The sequence below is a fragment of the Drosophila miranda genome, chromosome 3, assembly GCF_003369915.1.
Source record: "Drosophila miranda strain MSH22 chromosome 3, D.miranda_PacBio2.1, whole genome shotgun sequence".
In the NCBI taxonomy this organism is placed as follows: Eukaryota; Metazoa; Arthropoda; class Insecta; order Diptera; family Drosophilidae; genus Drosophila; species Drosophila miranda.
This window is the reverse complement of record NC_046676.1, coordinates 9,571,210-9,592,088: the sequence shown is the minus strand read 5'-3', so window position 1 is coordinate 9,592,088 and position 20,879 is coordinate 9,571,210. Positions and strand designations below refer to the sequence as shown.

Here is a 20,879-nt window from a genome sequence, read left to right as displayed (position 1 = left end):
TTGCAGTTTGGCTAATTGTAGATACATCTTTTTGGGCAATTCTGGTGGGTAATAACCAATTAAGCGATGCCAATGACGATGACAGGCGTCTTAATGAAACCTGCCAAGACAAAATGTTTTTGTCTAATTGGATTTATTGCATAAACTGTCAAAAGAATCTTCAATGGAAATTCATCATGCCACAAGCCCAAAACTCTAGAGAATATTACGCCATCCCCAACGAAAGCGAAGCAGATTCATTTTTCTTTGACAAATGATTCATGATGTGGCTTATTCTAAGCTCTCTTTTAATTCTTAGCCATGTTTGGGGATTACCAAAAGCTTTTCACATCATTAATCGGAAGCCGAGTTGACCTTGGCCCATGATAAATCGATGGGGGAAGTATGTATTTGTCTAGTTCGGATTGGGTTGTTAGGAAATCCTCTTAGGGTAAGCGGAGAGGCTGCCAATGGAACAGAACTTTCAGTATCTGAATAGTTGAAGCTATACTCTATCCATGATATGCCTAGTGCGTGCTGCCCGTTCATCAGAAAATTCAGAAAATATACCTTAAGATTTATTCATAGCATGAATAATTGTGTACCTCTTTTATTGTTGCTGTTCTGGGATTCACTTTTCCGCCTAGAGAGATAGATCATATTTCTTATCAATCAGCGGTCGGCTGGCAGATGCGGGGATCTACTTGTGAACCACTGAACCAGGTTGTTCTGCCTCTCCGATGGGATTCCCTGACCGGGGGGAATCAATTGATAAGACCCTGATCCGAGGTATAAAAGAAGGCAGCTTGTCTCTGTCCAGCATTCAGTTCTCCAAGTAAAGCCCACAATATGGAATTCAGTTCAAGCCTCCTGCTGTTGAGCCTGGCCTGTGCCTGCGCCTGCCTCTGTGCCCCCGCCGCTGCCTATCCGCTGGCAGATGAACAGCATTTGGTCAATGTGGAGCCCTCGGAGGTAAGCAATCCAGAGAGAGAAACACAGAAGTATAGCATCTGATGGCCCTGAATTCGATAGTTTTTCCCCGATTTCGTTGATGTGGAGGTGGACCATCCGCGAGTGCGTCGCCAGTGGCAGCTTCAGGGAGGCGGCGGCGGCAGCCCTCGCCAGGGCTTCGACCTCAGCCTGAACGGCCGTGCCCCCGTGTGGCAGAGCCCGAACGGCCGACACTCCTTCGATGCCACGGGCCACTACGGCCAGCACTTGGGCGGACCCTACGGCAACAGTCGTCCCCAGTGGGGAGCCGGAGGACAGTACACGTTTAGATTCTAACGAATTTGATAGATCAAACCAACGAAATTTTATTTTATTTAATTACAATTCACATTAAAAACGATTCATCTAAAAAGAGCTCCTGCTTTTCGGTCGGCGGGTACTCAAAGATGGTGGGATCTGGCTGGGGTGTCGGCCACTGAGAAAGGGAGATGGAAAACAGACACTAAAGAGCAGCCTTCTGGCAATGAGCTCACCTCCTGGCTGTCTCGCACAATGGAGCGGCCTTGGATCAGGCCAATCAAATACAGAATAAGCCAGAGATTCATTGCGGCGAACATTTCTCTGAGAGATGCTGAACTCAACTGAAACTGCGCCCTGACATTGATTGCTACTTACTCTCTGTCTCTGTCTCTGTCTCTGTCTGTGTTTAGGTTCTCCCCCCCAGCTGATAAGGCCCTGATAAGGCGGATGTGTGTCAAGAGCCCACAGAGCAGACCCGACCAGGTCGAGCCATGCCAAAGCCAAAGCCAAACCCAGTTGAACTGTATTAAATATGTTGAACGTGCAACTGGCAGCCAAAATTTGGCACGTTTTCTGTTGAAATCGAATGAAACCAAACCGAAAAGCGGCACAAAGATGAAAAAAAACAACAAACAAAAGAAGAAAAACAAATTTAAATGTTAGAAGCAGCACAACAATGAAGGTCAGGCTATGATGACTTTTTCTCCACCATCCCCCCCCCCCACACCCAGCAACAAATAGCACTGCTCTGCCTTTGCCTTTGCCTTGGAGTTTGGCCTTTTGCTGGCCAATTTTCCTGGTTATACACTCCGGCCAGGGGGTGTACCGAATATACGGAGAGATGTGAAAAAGAGTATGGACAACTTTCATGGGACTTGGCTGCTGCGCTTTTCTCTTTTGTTTCTCCGCTTTCCATGTCATTTTCATATGGAGAGTGCACCGATTCTGTGGAAGAGCTATTTTCCAAATCAATGCACAAATTGTCAAAAGTCAAAGCGAGAGAGTTTCCTTTGTTTTTCTTTTATCGCAGTCGAGGAAAATTGTGTGCGGGGTGGTGCGGCTGGTGTATGGGTGGGTGGATGGGTGGGTGGGTGTATGGATTTATTTTCCAAATTGCACATGTGGCAGTCAACTCATTTGTCAAGTGGCAAATCAGTTTAGGCCAGAGACAGCAACAGCAACAGCAACAGCGACGACAGAGAGTGAAGCAGGGAACCAGGGAACCAGAGTTAGAGCCAAACGATAAAATCAGCTTTGCATTTTCCCCCTGCGGCCAAAAGTTGACGGTGAAGTTTTCCTGTCTGGCTCTGATCGTGACGATCGACGGCATTTCCCACGCAAACTTGCCTTTGGGGCCCCGCTCCGAGGACGGAGGACGGAGGACGGAGGACAGAGGACGGAGGACCGAGGAACGACTCTCAAGATTGCCGCAAGTTAAATTGTTTGACACACTCAACACTCAGAGTCTTGTCTTCGATTGTATCGGGTACCGCCGAACAAACATGCCTGAGATTTATGCTCTCCATAATAGAAGTTTCTAATGAGGTTTTGGGCCACAAGGGCGATGATGGGGGCGGGAGGAGAGAGTAAAGAGGGAGACCCCATCTAATGGCTTTTTAATGAAGCCCCAGAGAAGTGGGACATTTTGTCAGCTTAAAGTGAGGCTAAGTAACTCAAGTTAAGAGTATTAATTATGACTGACTGGCCGGCAAAAGAAGAGAACCCAGAGAGAGGGAGAAAGGGAGAGTGGAAGCTGTAAAGAAATGGCCAAAATGAAAAGTGCAAAAGTTAGCAGGTGCCAGACAGCAGACAGCAGACAGCAGAGAGCAGACTTTTGGCTTTTCGCATTTGCATTTGACATTTGGGCAAGATGCGCTTAGCTGCAACTGCAACTGCAACTGCCACTCTGCCTCTGCCTCTGCCTCCGCCGCCTCCACTCCCTATAGACAAAGCGGGATCGCGGCATTTTGGCCTGCCTACTGCATTTGGCCAAAATGTCTATAGTTCAATTGCTGATATTTTGGCCAGACACACGACGAAACACGTGACCTATGGAGTGGAGCAGCCGCGGCAGCCGCGGAGGACCGCCGGAGAAGGCAGTGTGACACGAAACACGGCTAGAGAATGGTTTTGGGTAACACCAAAGGAAAGGAAGGCCACCCTTAAGGACTGAAATAGATACCAATGCCAAAAGGAATCATATATCAATATGGAATGAAGCCCCAGAGCCATCAAAAGCATAGAGCTTAGAGGTCTGCCTCTCTCAAACACTCCTCACGCCATCACGCACACATCGCTGCCGACGAACAATTGTTTAATAAATTGTTGCACTTTGATTTAAAACAAATCGACATCAAATGCTGGAAAAATCATTCACCAGAGAGTACGACGAGGAGTACTTATTCTTTTTTACTTCCTAATGAAGGTTAGGCCGGGCAGCAGGCTGTTGTGGCAGAGACTGTTGGCTGTTGGCTGTTGTCATGCAAATTGTTGTCACGTTTTGCACATTAAGAAACCGTCAATTGTTCCAACAAAGCCAGCAAATGCAATGATTGAGTTCTTGGCACCTGGCCAGGCCTCCACCAGGCCCCCTTCTCGCCCACCCAGAGAACCCGCATGCGAGTGCATGAGGAGTGCTTTTTGGCTAATTGGAGTCGAGGTCCGGGCTGGCCAACGGGCGGGAATGATGCCTCAACTTCATCTCGATCTTAACAGTAAAAATGAAGACAAAAATATTTACCGTAACGCATTGAAAGAACAAGAACAAAAGTGGAGTGGCAAGCTGCAAGCTGCAAGCTGCAAGCTGCAATTGCCGGTTGCAGCATCAGCAGTTGCTATCAGTATCAATAGTAATTTGAAGCCGCTTTTGGGGGAGGAGGCTGGCTGCCGCATGATGGTGTCGTAGGTCAGGCAGCAGCAGCAACGGGAGAAACGGCAGCTACGATTGCGGCAGTTTAAGCCAACTGCAATTTGTGGCCTAGGACATGGCATCGATGCAGCAGGCTACCCAGCTTCGGTCTCCACTGCAACTGCAACTGCAACTGCAACTGCAGCAACAACAACAGCATTGTAATGACGATTTGTAGCCAATTATTTCAAATATTGTATTGAAATTGCATGCCAGTGTGTGTGTTCGTATCTGTGTGTGTGTGTGTGTGTGGTTATCTTTCGATTGGCATCTGGTCGTAGTCCGGGCTCAGGCCCAGGGACTGCTGGACTGTCTCTGCCACTAAGCCTCACGTACACCCGTCCGAGTGTGTCACAAGTTGCCACAAGTGGACTTCTGGTACCCTCTTCCCCCCTCCCCCTCCAGGCAGCTCTGCTGCATGGCATTCTGACATTGTCCAGAGTCTTGGCTAAGGTCATAGTCTCTCTTCGATTCCCATAACCTGACGCATCTTTGTCATGAGTCTGATTAATCACCGAAGCCCCAACGGGTCACGTCAACTTTCAACCAGCCATCCACAGCACGCGCTGACTGACCTTTGTTGCAGCAGCAGCAGCAGCAGCAGAGGCAAGTCTCTGACATTCATACGTTAATTTTAGCTTGTTGCATCAGTCAGTGGTTGGCTGGTTGTGTTGCATGTGTCATTGTCTTTGGTCTACACTAATCAACAAAGTGAATGATGAAACCACAACCTGTATGGGGGAGAACCTTTTGGGGGATTTCTCATCACCAAAGTGCTCATCAAATGTGCATCAATCAAAAGGAGCTCTTGAAGCGGTTAAGAGAGAAATCTCTCCGTAAATTGGCTGCGGAAAAAAGGAGTTTAGGGCAATGGCAAGTAGGCCCACCCAGGCAGGTGCCACTATCAGTATCATATTTCGAAATCCATATACCATCGCAGTTGCGATGTCTAGTGTGGATTGTTAATCATGCATTTGAAATTCAGCAGCACGATCGACAAGAACAACAGCCAACAGCCAACAAAGAGGCCCAAGAATGCAACGGCAATTGTCTGGTCTTGGCCAAGGCAAAAACTTATTAATACCTTATTAGACAAGGGTCGTCGTCACAGAGGGACAGAGAGAGACGGACCTACAGAATCCGTCTCTATGGAATACCAATGAGAATGAAACCGACTTCTGTGGCATTTCCGTTGTACGAACGGATCTCATGGGTCTGTCGGATGGTGCCACCATGGGCGACAAAGCAACGGTGTTCAAGCGATCGATACTCGTTTCGGCTTTTGGCCTGCCGTCACAGGAAATGCAATCATAAATCGCCCATGATGACGACGACGATGACGATGACGATGGCCATGGCCGTGCAGAGTTTATGTTTATGCCCGGGCAATTAGCCTGGTCAAGAATATGGACAGACCAGGAAACGATTCTGTTCCCTCGCGCGCTGCTGGACGAAACACTTGTCAGATTGCATGTTTAATTCTAATAATATAATCTTCTCCTCTGGTTTTTTAGCGGTGCTGCAGAAATATTTGCGTGTTGGGGCATTGTCTAAACGGTTCGGCCCTCTCCGGGGCACAACTACCTTCGCGGGGTGTCTGCATTACAACATCATTAGAATTTGATTTGCATTTCCTTGGGAGGGGAGGCGGCTGCTGCCAACATGGCATTAAAGCCCATTTAGCTGTCGTGTGGCAATTATTGATCAACAAGGTGCCACAATCGGCCATGGTCGGCGGAGGCCCTGCCATCATGACAAAGACTTTTGCATCTTCTTTGCACCCTGGTTACCCTCGCTACGACTGGTATTTGTAGGGTATATTGGGTTTGTCTCTACTTCGAAATCAGAGTCTTTGCACAGGGTATTCTCTAGTTCATAGTGCTGCTAATTATTCCCCTTCTGGTTAGGTTGGTCGGGCATTTGCATAAAGTTGTTTAACCGTTGTGCCAGCTAAAAGCAATTTTATGCCTTGACTCTCGGCCCCTCCTTGCTGCACCCCTGGACCGCACTTAACACGCTTCATTTGGCCGGCCCAGGGACGGCGAGGGGGGGGGACTCGACTGCTGTGCTTTCGACGTGAGTCCATCCGTCTGCACATCCATCTGTCCAGTGCCGCAAGCGTTTAAATATTTATGTCTTGTGTACTTAAGTTAATCACATCCAAATGATGAGCTTCGACTACTGTGCTGCCGCTGGAATCTTGTTCCTCCTCCTGTGAATGACTCCTCCTCGGCTTGGGCAGAACATTCTAATGATTTGCATGGCTCGAAGAAGTGGGGAGGGGCCACAGGTGTCATTTGTTTGCATCTCTTTATTGAGTCGTTAAAATTCCTTTGTTGCCCTCCTTTTCCCTCCTGCGCCATGCGTTTCGGGGGATATTTTAATTGTACCGCAAAAAGCAGAACACAAAAATTCCCTCACATTAAATGGGAGAATTCCACAAATTACCCAAAAATGGCCACACACACACACGCAAAAATGTCCCCTAACAAGGTAAAGCAGAGATAGAAGCAGATAGAGGCACAGAGTGTCGCTCCCTGCCCTGTGCGAGAGGGAGAGGTAGAAAGCCTCGCAGAAGTTCCCATAAACATGTCTCGCTCTTTCGAATGCGGTGCCGCCAGAGCATTTCATTAATTTATGTTTATTGTTGAAGTAAAAAATTTGCAATTGGCTTTGCTGACTATTTTTGGACCTGGACGTGGATGTTGGCCTGGACATGGAGCTGGGCCTGGGACAGATTAGGCTCTGCCAATTTGGTGTGAAGTTTTGCATTTGGCCGACGACTAACGGCAGCTGGCAGAGCATCAATCAATGAGAATGGCAGAGAGGGAGAGGCAGAGCGACAGAGCGGGAGTTAGTCAGAACAAGCGTGTGGGAGAGCAGAAGTGTGGACTGAGGAAGAGAGCTGCTCTCACACGACACCTTTTGTCACTGCGGGCTAGTCGGGTTCTTCGGTTCTTCTTGCATTCGGGTGGAACTCCGTCGGTGAATATCGGACCGTGTAACGAGCAGCCGCTTTAGCCGCCGACAGCTGACCTTGCAATAAGGAAGTGGCATTCGTCAATGTCTTGAAAGCACAGCAGCGGCTCTCGTCAGTCGTGCGAATGCTTCTCGTTTTCCTTCCTCTCCTCCTTTTATTTATGCCGAGCAATTAGTCTGGACGGGAACGTAACCTAACTTTTGTGCACCCGCTCTGTTCTGCTCCTTCTCCTTCTGCTTCCTTCTAATGAGCAGGCAATGCTCCTCTCACAAAGCCTCACTTTAATTTATTTATTTTTAATACGCTGCCGTGCATCCCTCTCCCCCTTTCCCCTGCCGTTTTACAACTCAATAAATTGGCAAAAGCTCTCCTCCTATCGCCTATCTTTTCGCTCCAATCATATGTTTCCAGCGTATGCATGGGTGTGTGTGTGTGTGTGTGTGTGTTGGTGTGCGCGCAATTATTGTTCTAACGGCATTTCAAAGCAATTTAGTGCCGCCTTTTTGGGTGGGCAGTGCAGTCCATTGACCGCGGTCCGAGGCCACAGCCGCAGCAGTCACTGCATTGTCTGGCCTCTGCCTCCCTGCCTCCCTGCCCCCGACGCCAACTCCAATTTGAGTCTCGCGAAGACTGCGTGCGCCGCCAGCTTTAAAAGGGGGGAGGGGGGCAGAGAGCCTCTAACCCTGACTGCGACGATGGCTTTGCCCAAGGTATATTTTGATAGGGTTTGGCTGGCTCCCAATAGTAGACTCGATAGTTTTAATGGGCGCTATGTGCGAAACAAAAAAGTACAATATGCTACTCGAAGAGTTCCACCTACATACATTACACCTTGGCTCTGGCTCTTCGGTTCTCCGTCTCTGCGACTGCCTCGTGACTATGGCAATAGGCCGCACACAAAAAATCATCAACATAAATTCTGTTTTAGTGCGTTTCGGGGGGTCGGGGCCCTGAGGGGTGCACGAAGGGGGGCATAATGTGTGGAATGGGTGTTGAAACTCGTAAAGAGAAGCGCCGTTTTTGCCCATAAAATTGACAGCTTATGGCTAGGAAATTGAAAAAACTACAAGAGCACCAACAAAACCCAAGCAAATTCTATAGACAGCCAAAACCGATTCATAACCATCGATAAATTGGCTCAGATCGCGTCGTTAGTTATAAATTAGTTGGCTAATCAAACTAAATAAAGTGGATGGACATTTAGTGGGTATTAAATATTGAGGTTGATTAAAATCGGCAGGCTATTCAACAGGATATGCTACATATACAAAATAAAAGAAGAAAAAACAGAGATAAAAAAATTTAAATATGTTTTTTCTAGCTGCTCTTTAAAATCGAAATTAATCACTTTAATTATTTTATTTTGTGTTCAATTAAATGTGGTTTATATATACACAATATTCCCTTTTTTATTTCCGATTAAATTATGTAAATGTTTCAGTTGTTACCTCATTTTCGTAATAATTACTTTTCATGGAAAATTTATGCATTTTAAATGATTTTTGCGGGGGCCCGAAAACCCATTTGTGGTCATAATTATTCTGTGCTGGCCACTTATCAGGCCTGGGCTAATTTGTTGAGCGCTTGGCCAACGAAATTTTACTGCATTTCTGTATTATTTTTCTTTTTTTCGAGTCTGAAGCGGCGTTAAATGTTTTCACTGGGACCCGAGTACCGTTGGCTTGGCTGTGCGTTATGGTTTGTTGATTTGCCGGCGACAACTTCCGACGCACTGCAGCAAACAACGACAACCAGAGCGGGCAACACTGGACGCTCCAATGCGGGTGGAGGCCCCCCCCCCCCCCCCCCCCCTCCCCCTTCTCGTGCCACCGTTCTAGCTCTGGTTGTGGTCTCTTTGGGGAGCCGCAGCAGGCCAACACGAAACAGAATCAGAGGTAGAACAGAACAAAGTTGAGAGCCGAAAAGTGTATTTAATTTATCAGTTAATTAAATTTTCTACAGTTTGGAACCCCGGTCAACAGAAAACAAAAAGAAAAACAGACCTTCTGTCGGTCGTCTTTTGTTTTAAAAACTTTGATTGGTTGCGCGGCACCCCAACAAAAGAACGGATAGGCTACATATGTAGGTCCAAGATCTACCAATTATATATCCAATTTATTGAGTGCACCCTCTATGAAGGGATCTGTCTTTTCCTCTCTTCCAGGGTGTACACAAAAGACAGCTCCAACGTGGAGGAGCGATGACAACACCTGCTAATGACCCAAATTGGTGACTGCAGCAAAAGACTGGAAAAGCTAATGGGTAACACCTGCTGTTTGCATAATTTTATTGCCTGTTTCCCGCCATTCCATACCCTCGCCTGTTTAGACTCATTTTCATTAATTGGAATTTCTTTAGTCAGCACCCGACTCCCGGGGCTTGTGGCAGCCGCAACCTGAAATGGAATTGGAATTATAGTTGGGGTCTGGCTTTGGCTCCAGCTTCTTGTCTTTTGTCGCGCTTGAATTGGCACCCGTAAACAGCGAACAAAAAACACAACGACCCTCCGCAGATCCATGGAGAAACAATGAACAAATGAATTAATAAAGTTATGAAATCACCAAAATGGCTAAGAAAAAGGTTCACAATTGATTTTGGTGGCCCAGTGTACAGGTGAGCGGGTGGGGAGGGGAGGGGAGGGGCGCGGCTAGAGCTATATTTCTGGGTGTGGAGTGTTGAGTGGGGGCCAAACAGTAGTCGGAAAACAATTCAATTGTATCGATGAAGTAATTACAATTTGTGGAAATAATTGAGGTTAACGATTCAAGAGAGAGATAGAGATAGAGACAGACACAGAGAGCGGTATGGGGGAGGGTCAGATAAAAGATAAACATACGTTTGTTGTAGTTTTAGTGGGTCAAGCCACAATCTATGGATCTGTTAGGGTAAGTGATTTGTGACTAAAACCCTTCTGGGGACAAAACACTTGAATCCAATCAAAACTTTCGGTTAATTGTTGCACTTGCACTTAATGAAGCCATCAATCTGGCCAAAAGTATTTCCATTTATTTCAATGCAGTCCGCCAACAACAACAGCCAAAACAAGTGGCACCACAAAATGAGGAAGAGTGAAAATTTGACTCAATTTGGGAAAACACTTGAAACTGTTTATTTATTTATTTGCTTATTTATCAACACGCCATGGCAACCACCCACCCACGCCCACGCCCACTACTATCTGGAAAAAAACTGACAGTCGATTAAATCGACTATAAGATACCCTCTACTATGCAGAGTTATAACCAGAAGAGCAGAGAAGGTACTGCACTTAAAGGTTTTTTTGTGTGGAATTCTTGAACAAAAAACCCAAGAAATTTATTAGAGTATACCATGCCATACCATACCCTGCCATTCTTCGATTACAGGGTATGATAACAGCCCACGGAAGTGCCTCGATTGTTTGTGCGTGTGTGTTTACCTCCGCCACAGCTGTTTAGCCGGTATCACAGTATAACAGTTGAGCGGCGACAGAAAAAAGGTAAACAAACCGGCTGGTCCCCGAAAACAGTGTTGCTGTTGTTGTTCTGTTTGCCGCTTTACTTCCGTTAAGTGCGGATCACCAAAGAGAGCGAGCGCCCGCCAAGAGAGGCTTAGAACGTGGGGAAAAAAGAGCAAAGTCATCTGGTGGGAGAGCGAAGTGTGGGGTGGTGGGGGGCTTACAACCATTTGGCTTGTCCGTAACACTACTCCTTGGCTATGTAATTGCCTTCATTTATTTGAATGTTGGCCACAAATGAATTCCTGTCATGGCAATGGCCTTCTTCCTGTCCAGGCCCTGTTCCTGCCCGGACTGTGCTCCTGCCTAACCCTCACCTTTTGCCAGCCCCCGCCACTGCTTCATACATTCATATACTACTCTTTTCTACTACTATTTGTACAAGCCAAAAATCAACGAGGGGTAACGTTGTGAGTTGCTGCGGCGACCGCAACTCTACATTTATACCCCATACTTAGTCAGTATGGCTCTCCGCCGGCAGACGGCGCTAATATTAAACGACACTACAGAGAGTGCGTGCGAGAGAGACAGAAAATCAGTCTGAGCGTGCCGTCGGGGGCGTGTGGGGGCGGAAGGGGTTGTGGCGATATTATGAAATACACGTTTTATAGTGAGATCTAACAGGAGTATGGATATCTAATTTTGGTTGCTCTAGCTTTTATAGTCTCTGAGATCTAGGAACTTATTTTTAGCAATAGGCAGAGCCGACCATGAAATCTGTGTGTTAGAGAGAGACAGAGCAAGAGAAAATGAAATTGTTTTTTTTTATTCTGGCTATAATAATAGTCTAAAAAATATGGTTATTCCCTACGATTCTGCGTTTTCTGTTTTCTCGTATCTTTGTGGCCCCTTTGTGGGGGCGGAAGTGGGCAGGGCGAAGTTTTGTAACAGTGACATATCACAGAAGTCTGGATATACAAAATGTTGTTGCTCTAGCTCTTATAGTGTCATAGGGACGGACAGGGCTCAATCGACTCGGCTATTGATGCTGATCAAGAATATATATACTTTATGTGATCGGAAACGTTTCCTTCTGGACGCTACACACATCCAATCGAATATACCCCAATACCCATTTTGAGTATCGGGTATAAAAAGCAACAATGCCAAAGCACGACCAGTTCGCCGAAGCCGAAGCCAAAGCCTCAGTCGAAGCCGAAGCCGAAACCAGTTCGTCGTCATCATCATCATCGGGTTTCGGGGCTGGCTAGCTGGCGGCATGCATTCAGTTGAGCTTTGCCTGCCAAGCCGATAACGACGACGACGACGTGAGCCCCCGTCCGAACTGTTGCCAGAGTAGTGTCCGTCAGAAGTGGTTCGTGTCCGCGGTAGTACGGAAAGCAAAAGAAGCAACAGCCACAGAAGCCACAGCCACAGCCACAGCCACAGCCGCCGCAAGCCGCAGCCAAAACAAAATCAAGAAAACACGTTTTTAACTCCCGCACATTGAAAAACGGTAATATAAAAAAAAAACCATTAAAAAAAAAACAAAACAAGACTACAAAAGAAAACCAAAAAAGATCAAGAAAATGTTTAAGAATTTTTTTTTAAGAAAATAAATCTCGAAGAAACACGTCGTAAGATATGTCCGAGAATAGTGTTTGAGTGCTGCACAGAGAGAGTGTGTGTCTGTCTGTGTTGGGGGGCTGGGGCTGTGCTCTGCCTTCTAAACAGCCTTGAAAGCTGTCGCACAGCCTCTGCTGCCCCTGCCACTGCCACTGCTGCACTGTCAACCGAATAGTTGCTGGCTGCCACAACAAAAGGAAAACAGAAGCGGCAGCTGACTTTATGACGTCGCCAGGTTTTGGCGTGTTAACCTGGCCAAGAGCAACAGCGGCAGCTAGACTTGAAAGCTTGTGGTATCTATCTGTTGCAACTGCAACTTAAGCGCTTCCACACACTCGCGCACACACACACACACACACACACACACATGGAGAGAGAGAGCTATGCACACACACACATACGTACACTCATGTGAAATGAAATTCGCTTTTGTTTTATGATTTTCATAAATTCTTCAACAAAAAAAACTTTATATTAAAAAGAAAAAAACAAAAAAGAAAAATAGCTAAAAGCGCGCAAAAAAAAAAACCCTATTCATGTGTGTGTGTGAGTGGAAAAACCGGTTGCAGTTGGTCTTCCTCCGTGTCTGTGTGTGTGTGTGTGTGTGTGTGAGTGCGAGTGTGTTTGTCTTGGAACAGGGCGAAAATAAATAAAAGCGATTAACTTGAGACAGTTTTAGTGGTAGCCACTGTCCTCCTCCCCCCATCCCCCCGCTGCCACGGCACAACAGACCCTTGTCTAAGCCCTAAACCTCCGCCCCAAAAGCCAGAAGCAGAAGGGGGCTACAAGGGGACAGAGGAGGGGGGGAGAGTGGACTTTCGCAGACATTTGTTTGCCGGCAAATGTTTGCCTTGTTTCCGCTTCTACTTTAGCAAACCATGCGACGGGTATTTCCCGTATAAACAAGTCACCAAAAAGTTGCATCTTTTCATATTTGAGTTTTAAGGCTACCATAAAAGATGAGAGGGGCACTAGAAGATCCCCAATCCCCAGAGAATCGAGATCGGATCAGAGGCGATCATAGTTCCTGTATGAATGGAATGGAACAATGATTTTCATAGTAAAAATATATCTGGAAGGGTATTTAAAACTTCCATCTAGAATTTAGCTTGCCTTACTTTGTTTTTTCCTTTTTTTTTTTTTGGTTTAATTTAAATTTACTTTAGTTATGAAATTATCCCCTTCTATCTTTTTTTCTGTCTATTTTATTTAATTAATTTGTATATTTTCTTTTTCTTTTCTTTGCAGAATTTTTTGACCATAACTTGTTGCGAAAAAAAAAATAGAAAGCAAAAAGTTAATAAATCAAGAATTTCATAATATGCTTTATACGGTTTAAATTCATATAATTTCCACATAAATTTCTTTTTTGTGTTTCATAAATGAATGTGAAAAAGGAGTGGGCAAACGGCTTATAAATATTGATGTTTTTTTTACTTTCAAAAGTTTTTTCCGTTTTTGTGTTAATTTTTGTGCATTATTAAAGAATGAATTACAATTAAAAAAAAAAACCCTAAAATCCTAACCCCTGAATGGGATTAGATACAGAGATACTATCTGAAAGGTGAGAAAATAGTCCTAGAAATGTTTTTATCTATAAAATCGATGCTTAAATGAAGCAGAAATAGTTGCAAATGTATTTTGATAATAGATAAATTTTCCAATGACCCTGGAAAATGCTTTCTCCCCCCTTTGCCTGTGATTTGAGACGTTTTCCTCTTAGAAATTCCTTATCCGTAATTAATTAAATTTCTCATTAACAAATTAACATATTTATGGGCCTTCATTCCACTTATTGGTCCCCTGAGAATCGCCTGCCACACAAATTTCTCAAATTTCAATTTGCAATTAATTTGAATTGTTTTGCATATAAAACCCCGCCCCTCCTTCGCAGTACATAAATATTACCCATACGCCAGGTGATCCCATTTTAGTGCTGCTTGAGTTTCTGCCATTTAATGAGCCACTAACTCTTTTCTGTCTCACTCTCACACGTTAAATAAATGTCAACAGTCGTGTGGCAGCATTTGCATAAACTGCGGCAAGTGGCGCCTCTTCTCGCCGATATATGGGGGCTTTTACCATTTCATGCTTCGATTATTCAAAAAGCCAATTCATTTGCAACAAAATGCAAATGGGGCCCGTTTGATCTGTATTTTTTTGGTTTTCCTCGCATTTTGTGGCAATTAAATGACAGCAAATTAATCATAAAAAAGGCGTTACATTTCAAGCGACACAATTATTCGGCAGCTGTCGATACAAAATATATATATATATATATGCATATATCTATCTATGGGAGGTATGTAAGGTGCGTGGCATCCGTGTAGTATCTGATGTGGGGTTCTTCCCCCAAATATTCGGACAAATGTTGCAGCACGTGGGGGGGGGGGCACACACACACTCGTACTGAAAACAAAATCAACTTTTGATTTATGCAAATGGAAATCGTTTCAGCAATAATAATCGAACATAGAGATTAAAATGCAGTTTTTGATTGCCAGCCGCCGGGGCAGAGAAGGGCAGGAAAAAGGCCTATAAATAAATCTTTTATGCAACAAAAATTTCAATTTAATTTGAAAGAGTAAATCTTGTGAAGAAATATTTCCCCCCCCCCACCACCCACATAATCCTGTTGTAATCCCCAAGGGAGAGAGAGAGAGACACCTTTCCACTGCCGCCGCCTGGAAAAGCCAGGACAAAAATTCAATTAAAATCCACTAAATGTTGCCGAAGCCCTCGGAAAACGGGCTCCCGTTTTTGCAGCTAATTAATTTGGCATTAATTTTAATGCAATTTGTTCAATGGAATATACATATTTACCAAAAACAATGCATAATACAAGCCGGGTCTTTACTTAATTACTTTTGTAATAAAAATAAATCAATTGAAGCATTTCCAGGCGCGACTCTTAAATTGAAGATAATTTTTAATTATGGCCACAATCGGCACGGCCCAAACGCGCACTTTAAATTGCCTTTTAAAATTCAATTTACATTTCGGTTTCGCTTTTTTTTTTTAAGGGTTCGCGCTGGGTTGCGGCTTTTGCACACATCATTAAGTGGGTGCGAGGGTGCCCCAAAGAGTTGAAGGCAGAGCCGGGAAAAGTGGGAAATCTTTGGGGAATTTGTATTGGATTTGGGCCAAAATCCCTCGAAGCAGGGTCAAAAATTCTAGAGATAATTCCCTCATTGGCTTTGCAGAACTTCTCCTACCACCCTCGCCAAAAAAAAAAAAAACTCTGAAGGCGCGACCTGGGCTCAGAATGGAGAAGAAAACAATTACACGCATGTGCGTAAGACTTTGGCCCGCTCAGAGCCCCAGAGCCCCGTCCAAAAATCAGCCCCGGTGCCGCTCCCTCTCTCTCCACAGGAAGCTGCGTGGCTTTGGCATTTAAAAACGTATTAATTTTGACGCGAATGCTGCCCCATGTTGCCCCACCGTGGGCTGTTCATGGACGTTGCGTGAGCCGACACTGATGATGGTATCTGTATCTGTATCTTTTGCCCCCGACTCTTTTCGATGCCCTGCCGATGAGTGGAGTGATATAAATGCGAATAAGTTACGTCAATTTTCGGTGTGCGTCTGGTTCTGGGCCTTTGGAACACTTTATCATTATTTTTTGTTCTCCCTATGTCTCCACCATTTCGTACTCCGATTCCCCTTCCTGTTGTTGGGGCTCTTCTGGCATTTCGGTGCTCCGAAGGTCTACAACCTTGGCCAAGAGCTGGCTGCCTGGCTGTCACTTCAACATTTGTGATATGGCAGATGTTTTTTCCCCGTCTCCGCAAATACCCTTAACGAAGGGTCCAGAAATCCCATAAAACCCATCACAAAAGGGTATCCAGAGCTCTGTGGCCACTCTTTCTGCTGGTATTTGATTATTGGCCATAAACTGATTGCTTTGCCTGATGACAAATGATGAGAACCCACAGAAGTTTGCCCCAGAGTCCACTGTATCTGTATCTGTCCATCTGTCTATCTGTGAGTGTAAATATTAGCATAAATATTAGATATCTTCATGCTAATGAGGCCTCAAATCACTGGCGATTACAAAGCCAGAAGCCAATGACCCAAACAGTGAAATGAAATGACGATTTGAAAGAATCTCCAGAAGGCCAACATCCGCCCCCTTCCCCCCCTATCAGTGTTGTCTGTTTTGTGGTGTTATAAAACATTTCATTACACGATACAATTGAGTGAACGCCTTGAACTTCCGCTTCAAGAAGTTCAGCGCCAATGAAGTCAGAGTTGGCCACAAAACGGAGGAGGGGGAGTGGCAGGGGGAGGCGGAGGAATGACAGGCCAAGACTTGGACGTCCGCAGTCCATTTTTGTGCCGAGTTGTATCTGTATCTGTATCTGGTCTGGCCTGGCCTGCTCTTTCACACTTCAGAGAGCCCTATCGGCGGCCGCAGAAAGCCAAACAAATTGTAAAGTCATAGGCAAAAAGACGAGACGAGACAAGACAAGACGAGTCGAGTGGCTGCAGGAGTACAAAAAGGCTTTTAATTTTAATTTGCATATGGCAGAACGCGCTCGAGCAGAGCCATAGCTCAAGAACTGGAGATCGTAGGAATCGTAGGAATCGTAGGAATCGCAGGAATCGGAGTTTGAGTAGGAGTACGAGTCTTTGGGGCTCCTCCAGGGGTAGTGGGGGGGAAAATGCAAGTTAAATTTAATTTATTTCTACAGCCCTGGCCGGGCCTTCAAGAGGAGTTCTGGCTGTTGTTGTTGCTGTGTGAAAAATGGCCAAAAGAGGAGTTGCAGCCCCCAGTCCCCCGGTCCCCCGGTCTCCCCGGTCTCCCCGTCCCCCAGTCTCACTCTCTTCTTAAGTGGGTTCAACTCTAATGACCGCGTGTGAAAATGAAAATGGAAAATCTTCTTGCCATGAAGTTGTTGCTGCTGCGGCGGCGGCGGCGGCGTTGGCGGCTTCATCATCATCATCTGTGGCATGGTCTCGCTCCACCGGCCACCTTCTGCACTCCTTGCCTCTGACTGTGCCCCTCTGCCACGGTCAAGGCGCAACGCACTCGAAGGCGGACTCCAAGCAACATGTGAACTTGTGAAAAATCGAAATTCCAATTGCAACTTGCCACAACGTTGTTGCTGTTCTGTGGGCAACGTTGAGAAATGATTTACGCTTAAATAACATGTTGCATGTGGCAAGTATGTCGTTTTTGTTGTTGTTGTTGTTGCCGGATCGTGAAGTTCTTCGTCTTCGTCGTGGCAGAGCACAAAAAAAAAATCTTGAACTGCCTTCCTCCCCGGTGCAAGCCCCACCCCCCCCCCCCCCCCCCGCCCTTTTTCGAGTGGCCTCCGGCAATGATAATGAATTTTCAGCTTTGGCCAGGAAATACAGACCAGAGAGAGAGAGAGAACAAAATACATAAGGGCTTCCAAATCCAAATCTGGGGCCAAAAATTGTGTCCGGCCTTTCGATTCAGGTCATCGTCAATCGCCAAATCGGCCATCGATGGCCACAAATTATATTTCAATTACATGTTTCCATATCGAGATCCCAGCAAAACAATTATGGCCCACAAATTGGCACAGAAACGGAATAGAAACAGGAACAAGTGGGGAAAACTTAAAGAAGTTTGAGCACAAATTAAAAGATACAGATACAAAGGAGGAGATAGGAGATATACAGAGAGAGATAGAGAGAGAGGGAGAGAGGGAGAGCTCATACAAATTTATGGAGTATTTATGGAGACAGTGCGTTCTATAATTAAATGCTCAAGAATCGGTGGGAGATCGAATTTGGAGTTTTTTTATGTTTTTTTTGTGTATCTAAAGGATAAAATATGAAAATATCCCTCAACCGAAGACCAAGTATGGAAAGTATGGCCTTTTATGTAACTTTTCCCGCATTTTGCATAGTTTCCAATTGAAATTTTCACCAGATAATAGGCCACAGGAAATGGTGGCCCGCAAAACTTTCAAACTTTGAAAATGGAGTCGCCAACAAACCGCATTCCAATCGGTTTTAAAGTTATGAAATGCAGGGGTAGCGGCAATAATAAAGTCCTAAAGACAAAGGCAAATTGGTGACAGTCCTCCAAAGGGCTAGAACGGGGATGAGCTGGGGGGTATGGGGGAATGACTTGTGCACGAATTTCTGTGGATTTTGTATACACTTTCCAGAGGGTACTGTGGGTCTGTTCCCCCCAGAAGTTTCCGCTGTGATGCCACATTGGCTTTTCTGCCATAGGGAGGAGGAGAGTCCAGCTGTAAGAGTATCTCAAGCTACGACTCTTCAAGCCTGGACATTTCTCTATTGGTTTTTTTTTACATCATTTTCGACTCGCAAACAATTCAATTTTGAATTTCCTCAACTATTGAAATTATTTTGTAATATTGAGGCCCAAATCGTGGCTATTTTCGGCTGGCAATTTCCAAGTATTCCCCTGCCTTTTTTCCAGGTTTTGTAGTGCTCGTAAACTCAATTATTTTGCTTCTCATTGAAGGGACATTGTTGGAAATGGCTTTTCGCTGTCCCAACATTAAATACATCAATTAATTTAAATAGATTTACACAAAAAAATAAATAAAGATGAGCTTTTAAGGGGGCTCTGCTCTCAGGTGGAGTGAATAATTTAATTATGTAGTTGCTGCAGTTGTTTTTGGTTTGTTCCAGCTATAAATCGAGTTTAAATATATGTAAAACCGGACACATGGGCTGCAATTTGGGGCACGCGCCCACAGAGAGATTGCCAAAGAGGAGGAGGGGGAGGGGTAGGGTTATATGTGTGAAAAATGGCCAACTGCATTGGCAGCGACACCAACAATTGGCCCGAACAGAGTGACAAATACCTCGATACAGAACCGACAGCAGAGAGCGAGACAGGTAGAGGTAATCCATGCCACAATCGATGGACAGGGCCAGACTGTAGACGCTGTTCGGCTCAGAAATGTCGGCTGGCACATGCCACAATGGCAACCGCAGCGGCAAAATGCCGAAAGGCAACATTTGAGCCAAAAAAAAAAAACCAGTGCCAAATGATTTGTCAGCCATTTGCTGCAGGGAATAGACGCATAAAGGGCAATGGGGGAAAGGGGGGGCAAGAAAGCGCAGTGCAGTGCCCCCAAGGGTGGGGCTTTCCGCACGAAAAATGCAATTGAATTGAGCTTAAGTTTTCAACAAATTTCACAAGAAAGAAAACCCTGTCTTCCAATCCAATCAGCGTTTTAGGATTTGCATAACTTTAATTGATTCAATGATTGATTTCGGTGGGCCAACTCTCTCAGCTTCGATTCGGAGTTATCGAATGGGATCGTATCGTGATTGCCACACAAATGACATTTGACATGTTGTGCGGTTTTTCAATGGGACAACAAATAAAACTTAATTGCCGCTCGGCCCCCCCCCACCATATGGCAGGAAACTTTATGCTTATCTCGGAAATAAAAGAAATAAGTTGCTCATAAATTTCTGTGGCCGGCCAAGAGACTGCAATTGTTTAATTGTTTGACTGGGAGTCCGGCCTAGACCGGGGCCGGGCCCGTACCGGCTGTGCGGCTCTGCGGCTCTGCGGCTCTGCGGCTGAAACTCTGTTTGTTTGAAAGCATTTTTGGTTTTTTTTTTGTTTTTTTTTGCTGCTGATAATCGGTTTAAAAAGTGACTCAACTTTTTCGACTGCATGTGGCAATTGTTTGCTGCTCGTTTCGTGTGCCCCTGCCGCCTGCCGCTTGCCGCCTGCCGTTAGAAATTATTGTCAATTGTGTGGAGCATAAGCTGAATTAATTTTCCAGTTTTAATTGCACCATGGAGAGAAGAAGGAGAAGGAAAAGCCCAACAAAAGGGAGGGCTTATATGGCGGGTACTCACAAATTTTCTGGCCCTTATGCAAGCGACCTTAGGGAGACCCCAGCCAAAGGTTGGGGCACAATCAAAAATCAAACTGCCGCGAGGGTGATGTCAGTCTGTCAGTCTGTCTGTCAGATCGTGATCGATGCCCGCAATTTTCATTGGAGTTGCTTTTTTTTTTTTTTTTGTTATTGTTATTGTTCTTCATGGAATGCGACCGCTGCCGGGGGCTAGAAATCGACTTCAATTTGGCCAAGACCATAGCCAAAGCCGGCTCGGGAGTCCGGAGTCCGGAGTCCGGGCCAACTGTCAACGAGCCCAGCTGCAGCCTGCAGATATTATTCATAATAATAATTCCTTCTTGGCCCTTTTCGGCTGTCACTAAGTCGTGCTGTCAGGCTTTTCCCCGATTTCCCGATTGCCCAGTTCTCAGTTATCCAATTTCCCTGGGAAATCCCAGTTCTGAGTGGCCAGTTTTCTCAGTTTTCTCAGTTTTCTAATTTCCTCATTAGTTCTAGGGTCGTGCCCGAATCCCGTTTAATCTGCAGGTCATTTCCTTGCCAAGACCAGACATATGTACATATATGTATGTAGGATAATTTTCTTAAATTAATTACAAATTCGACAGGGCCGACCCAAAACTTGACGCTCTCTTGGCCAAAATGTTTCAAAATTGAACATAAATACACAATATTCAGGCACATGCTTGGCAGGAGGACGTCGCTGTTGGGGCAGAGAGGCGGGGGGGCGTGGTCTGTTGCCAGAACTTGTCACAAACTTGGCTAACCGCCATGACGGAGAGTTGCCTGGGTCTGGGGCTCGTGTTCGTGTTCCTGCTGGCATGCATGTCGTATACGCAATGTGCACAAATAAATGTCAACTTAGAAGCG

General features: G+C 45.5%; 3 protein-coding genes across 4 annotated transcripts in view; 2 read left to right on the top strand and 1 right to left on the bottom strand.

Moving 5' to 3' along the window:
- The first annotated feature begins 794 nt into the window (after nt 1-794).
- Nucleotides 795-1,344, top strand: LOC117188142 (diptericin A). The gene is made up of 2 exons (XM_033391532.1): nt 795-951; nt 1,012-1,344. Exons 1-2 carry the CDS (start codon nt 829-831, stop codon nt 1,264-1,266), a joined length of 378 nt encoding a protein of 125 aa, XP_033247423.1. The 5' UTR covers nt 795-828; the 3' UTR covers nt 1,267-1,344.
- LOC108160110 lies at nt 1,230-1,578 on the bottom strand. Its single transcript, XM_017293902.2, has 2 exons — nt 1,464-1,578; nt 1,230-1,405 (listed from the first exon to the last, which is right to left on the bottom strand). The coding sequence occupies exons 1-2, from the start codon at nt 1,545-1,547 to the stop codon at nt 1,316-1,318; spliced, it is 174 nt and encodes a 57-aa protein (XP_017149391.1). The 5' UTR covers nt 1,548-1,578; the 3' UTR covers nt 1,230-1,315.
- Nucleotides 1,579-11,846: 10,268 nt separating this feature from the next.
- LOC108160106 overlaps nt 11,847-20,879 on the top strand; it is an 80,704-nt gene continuing 71,671 nt past the window's right edge. The window contains exon 1 of one of the 2 annotated variants that reach the window (XM_033391070.1): nt 11,847-12,070. The gene's annotated coding sequence lies outside the window, so the exon portion shown is untranslated. Of the gene's footprint in view, nt 12,071-13,626; nt 13,745-20,879 lie in introns of those variants that run through there. The other variant, XM_017293896.2, reaches the window with a different exon arrangement.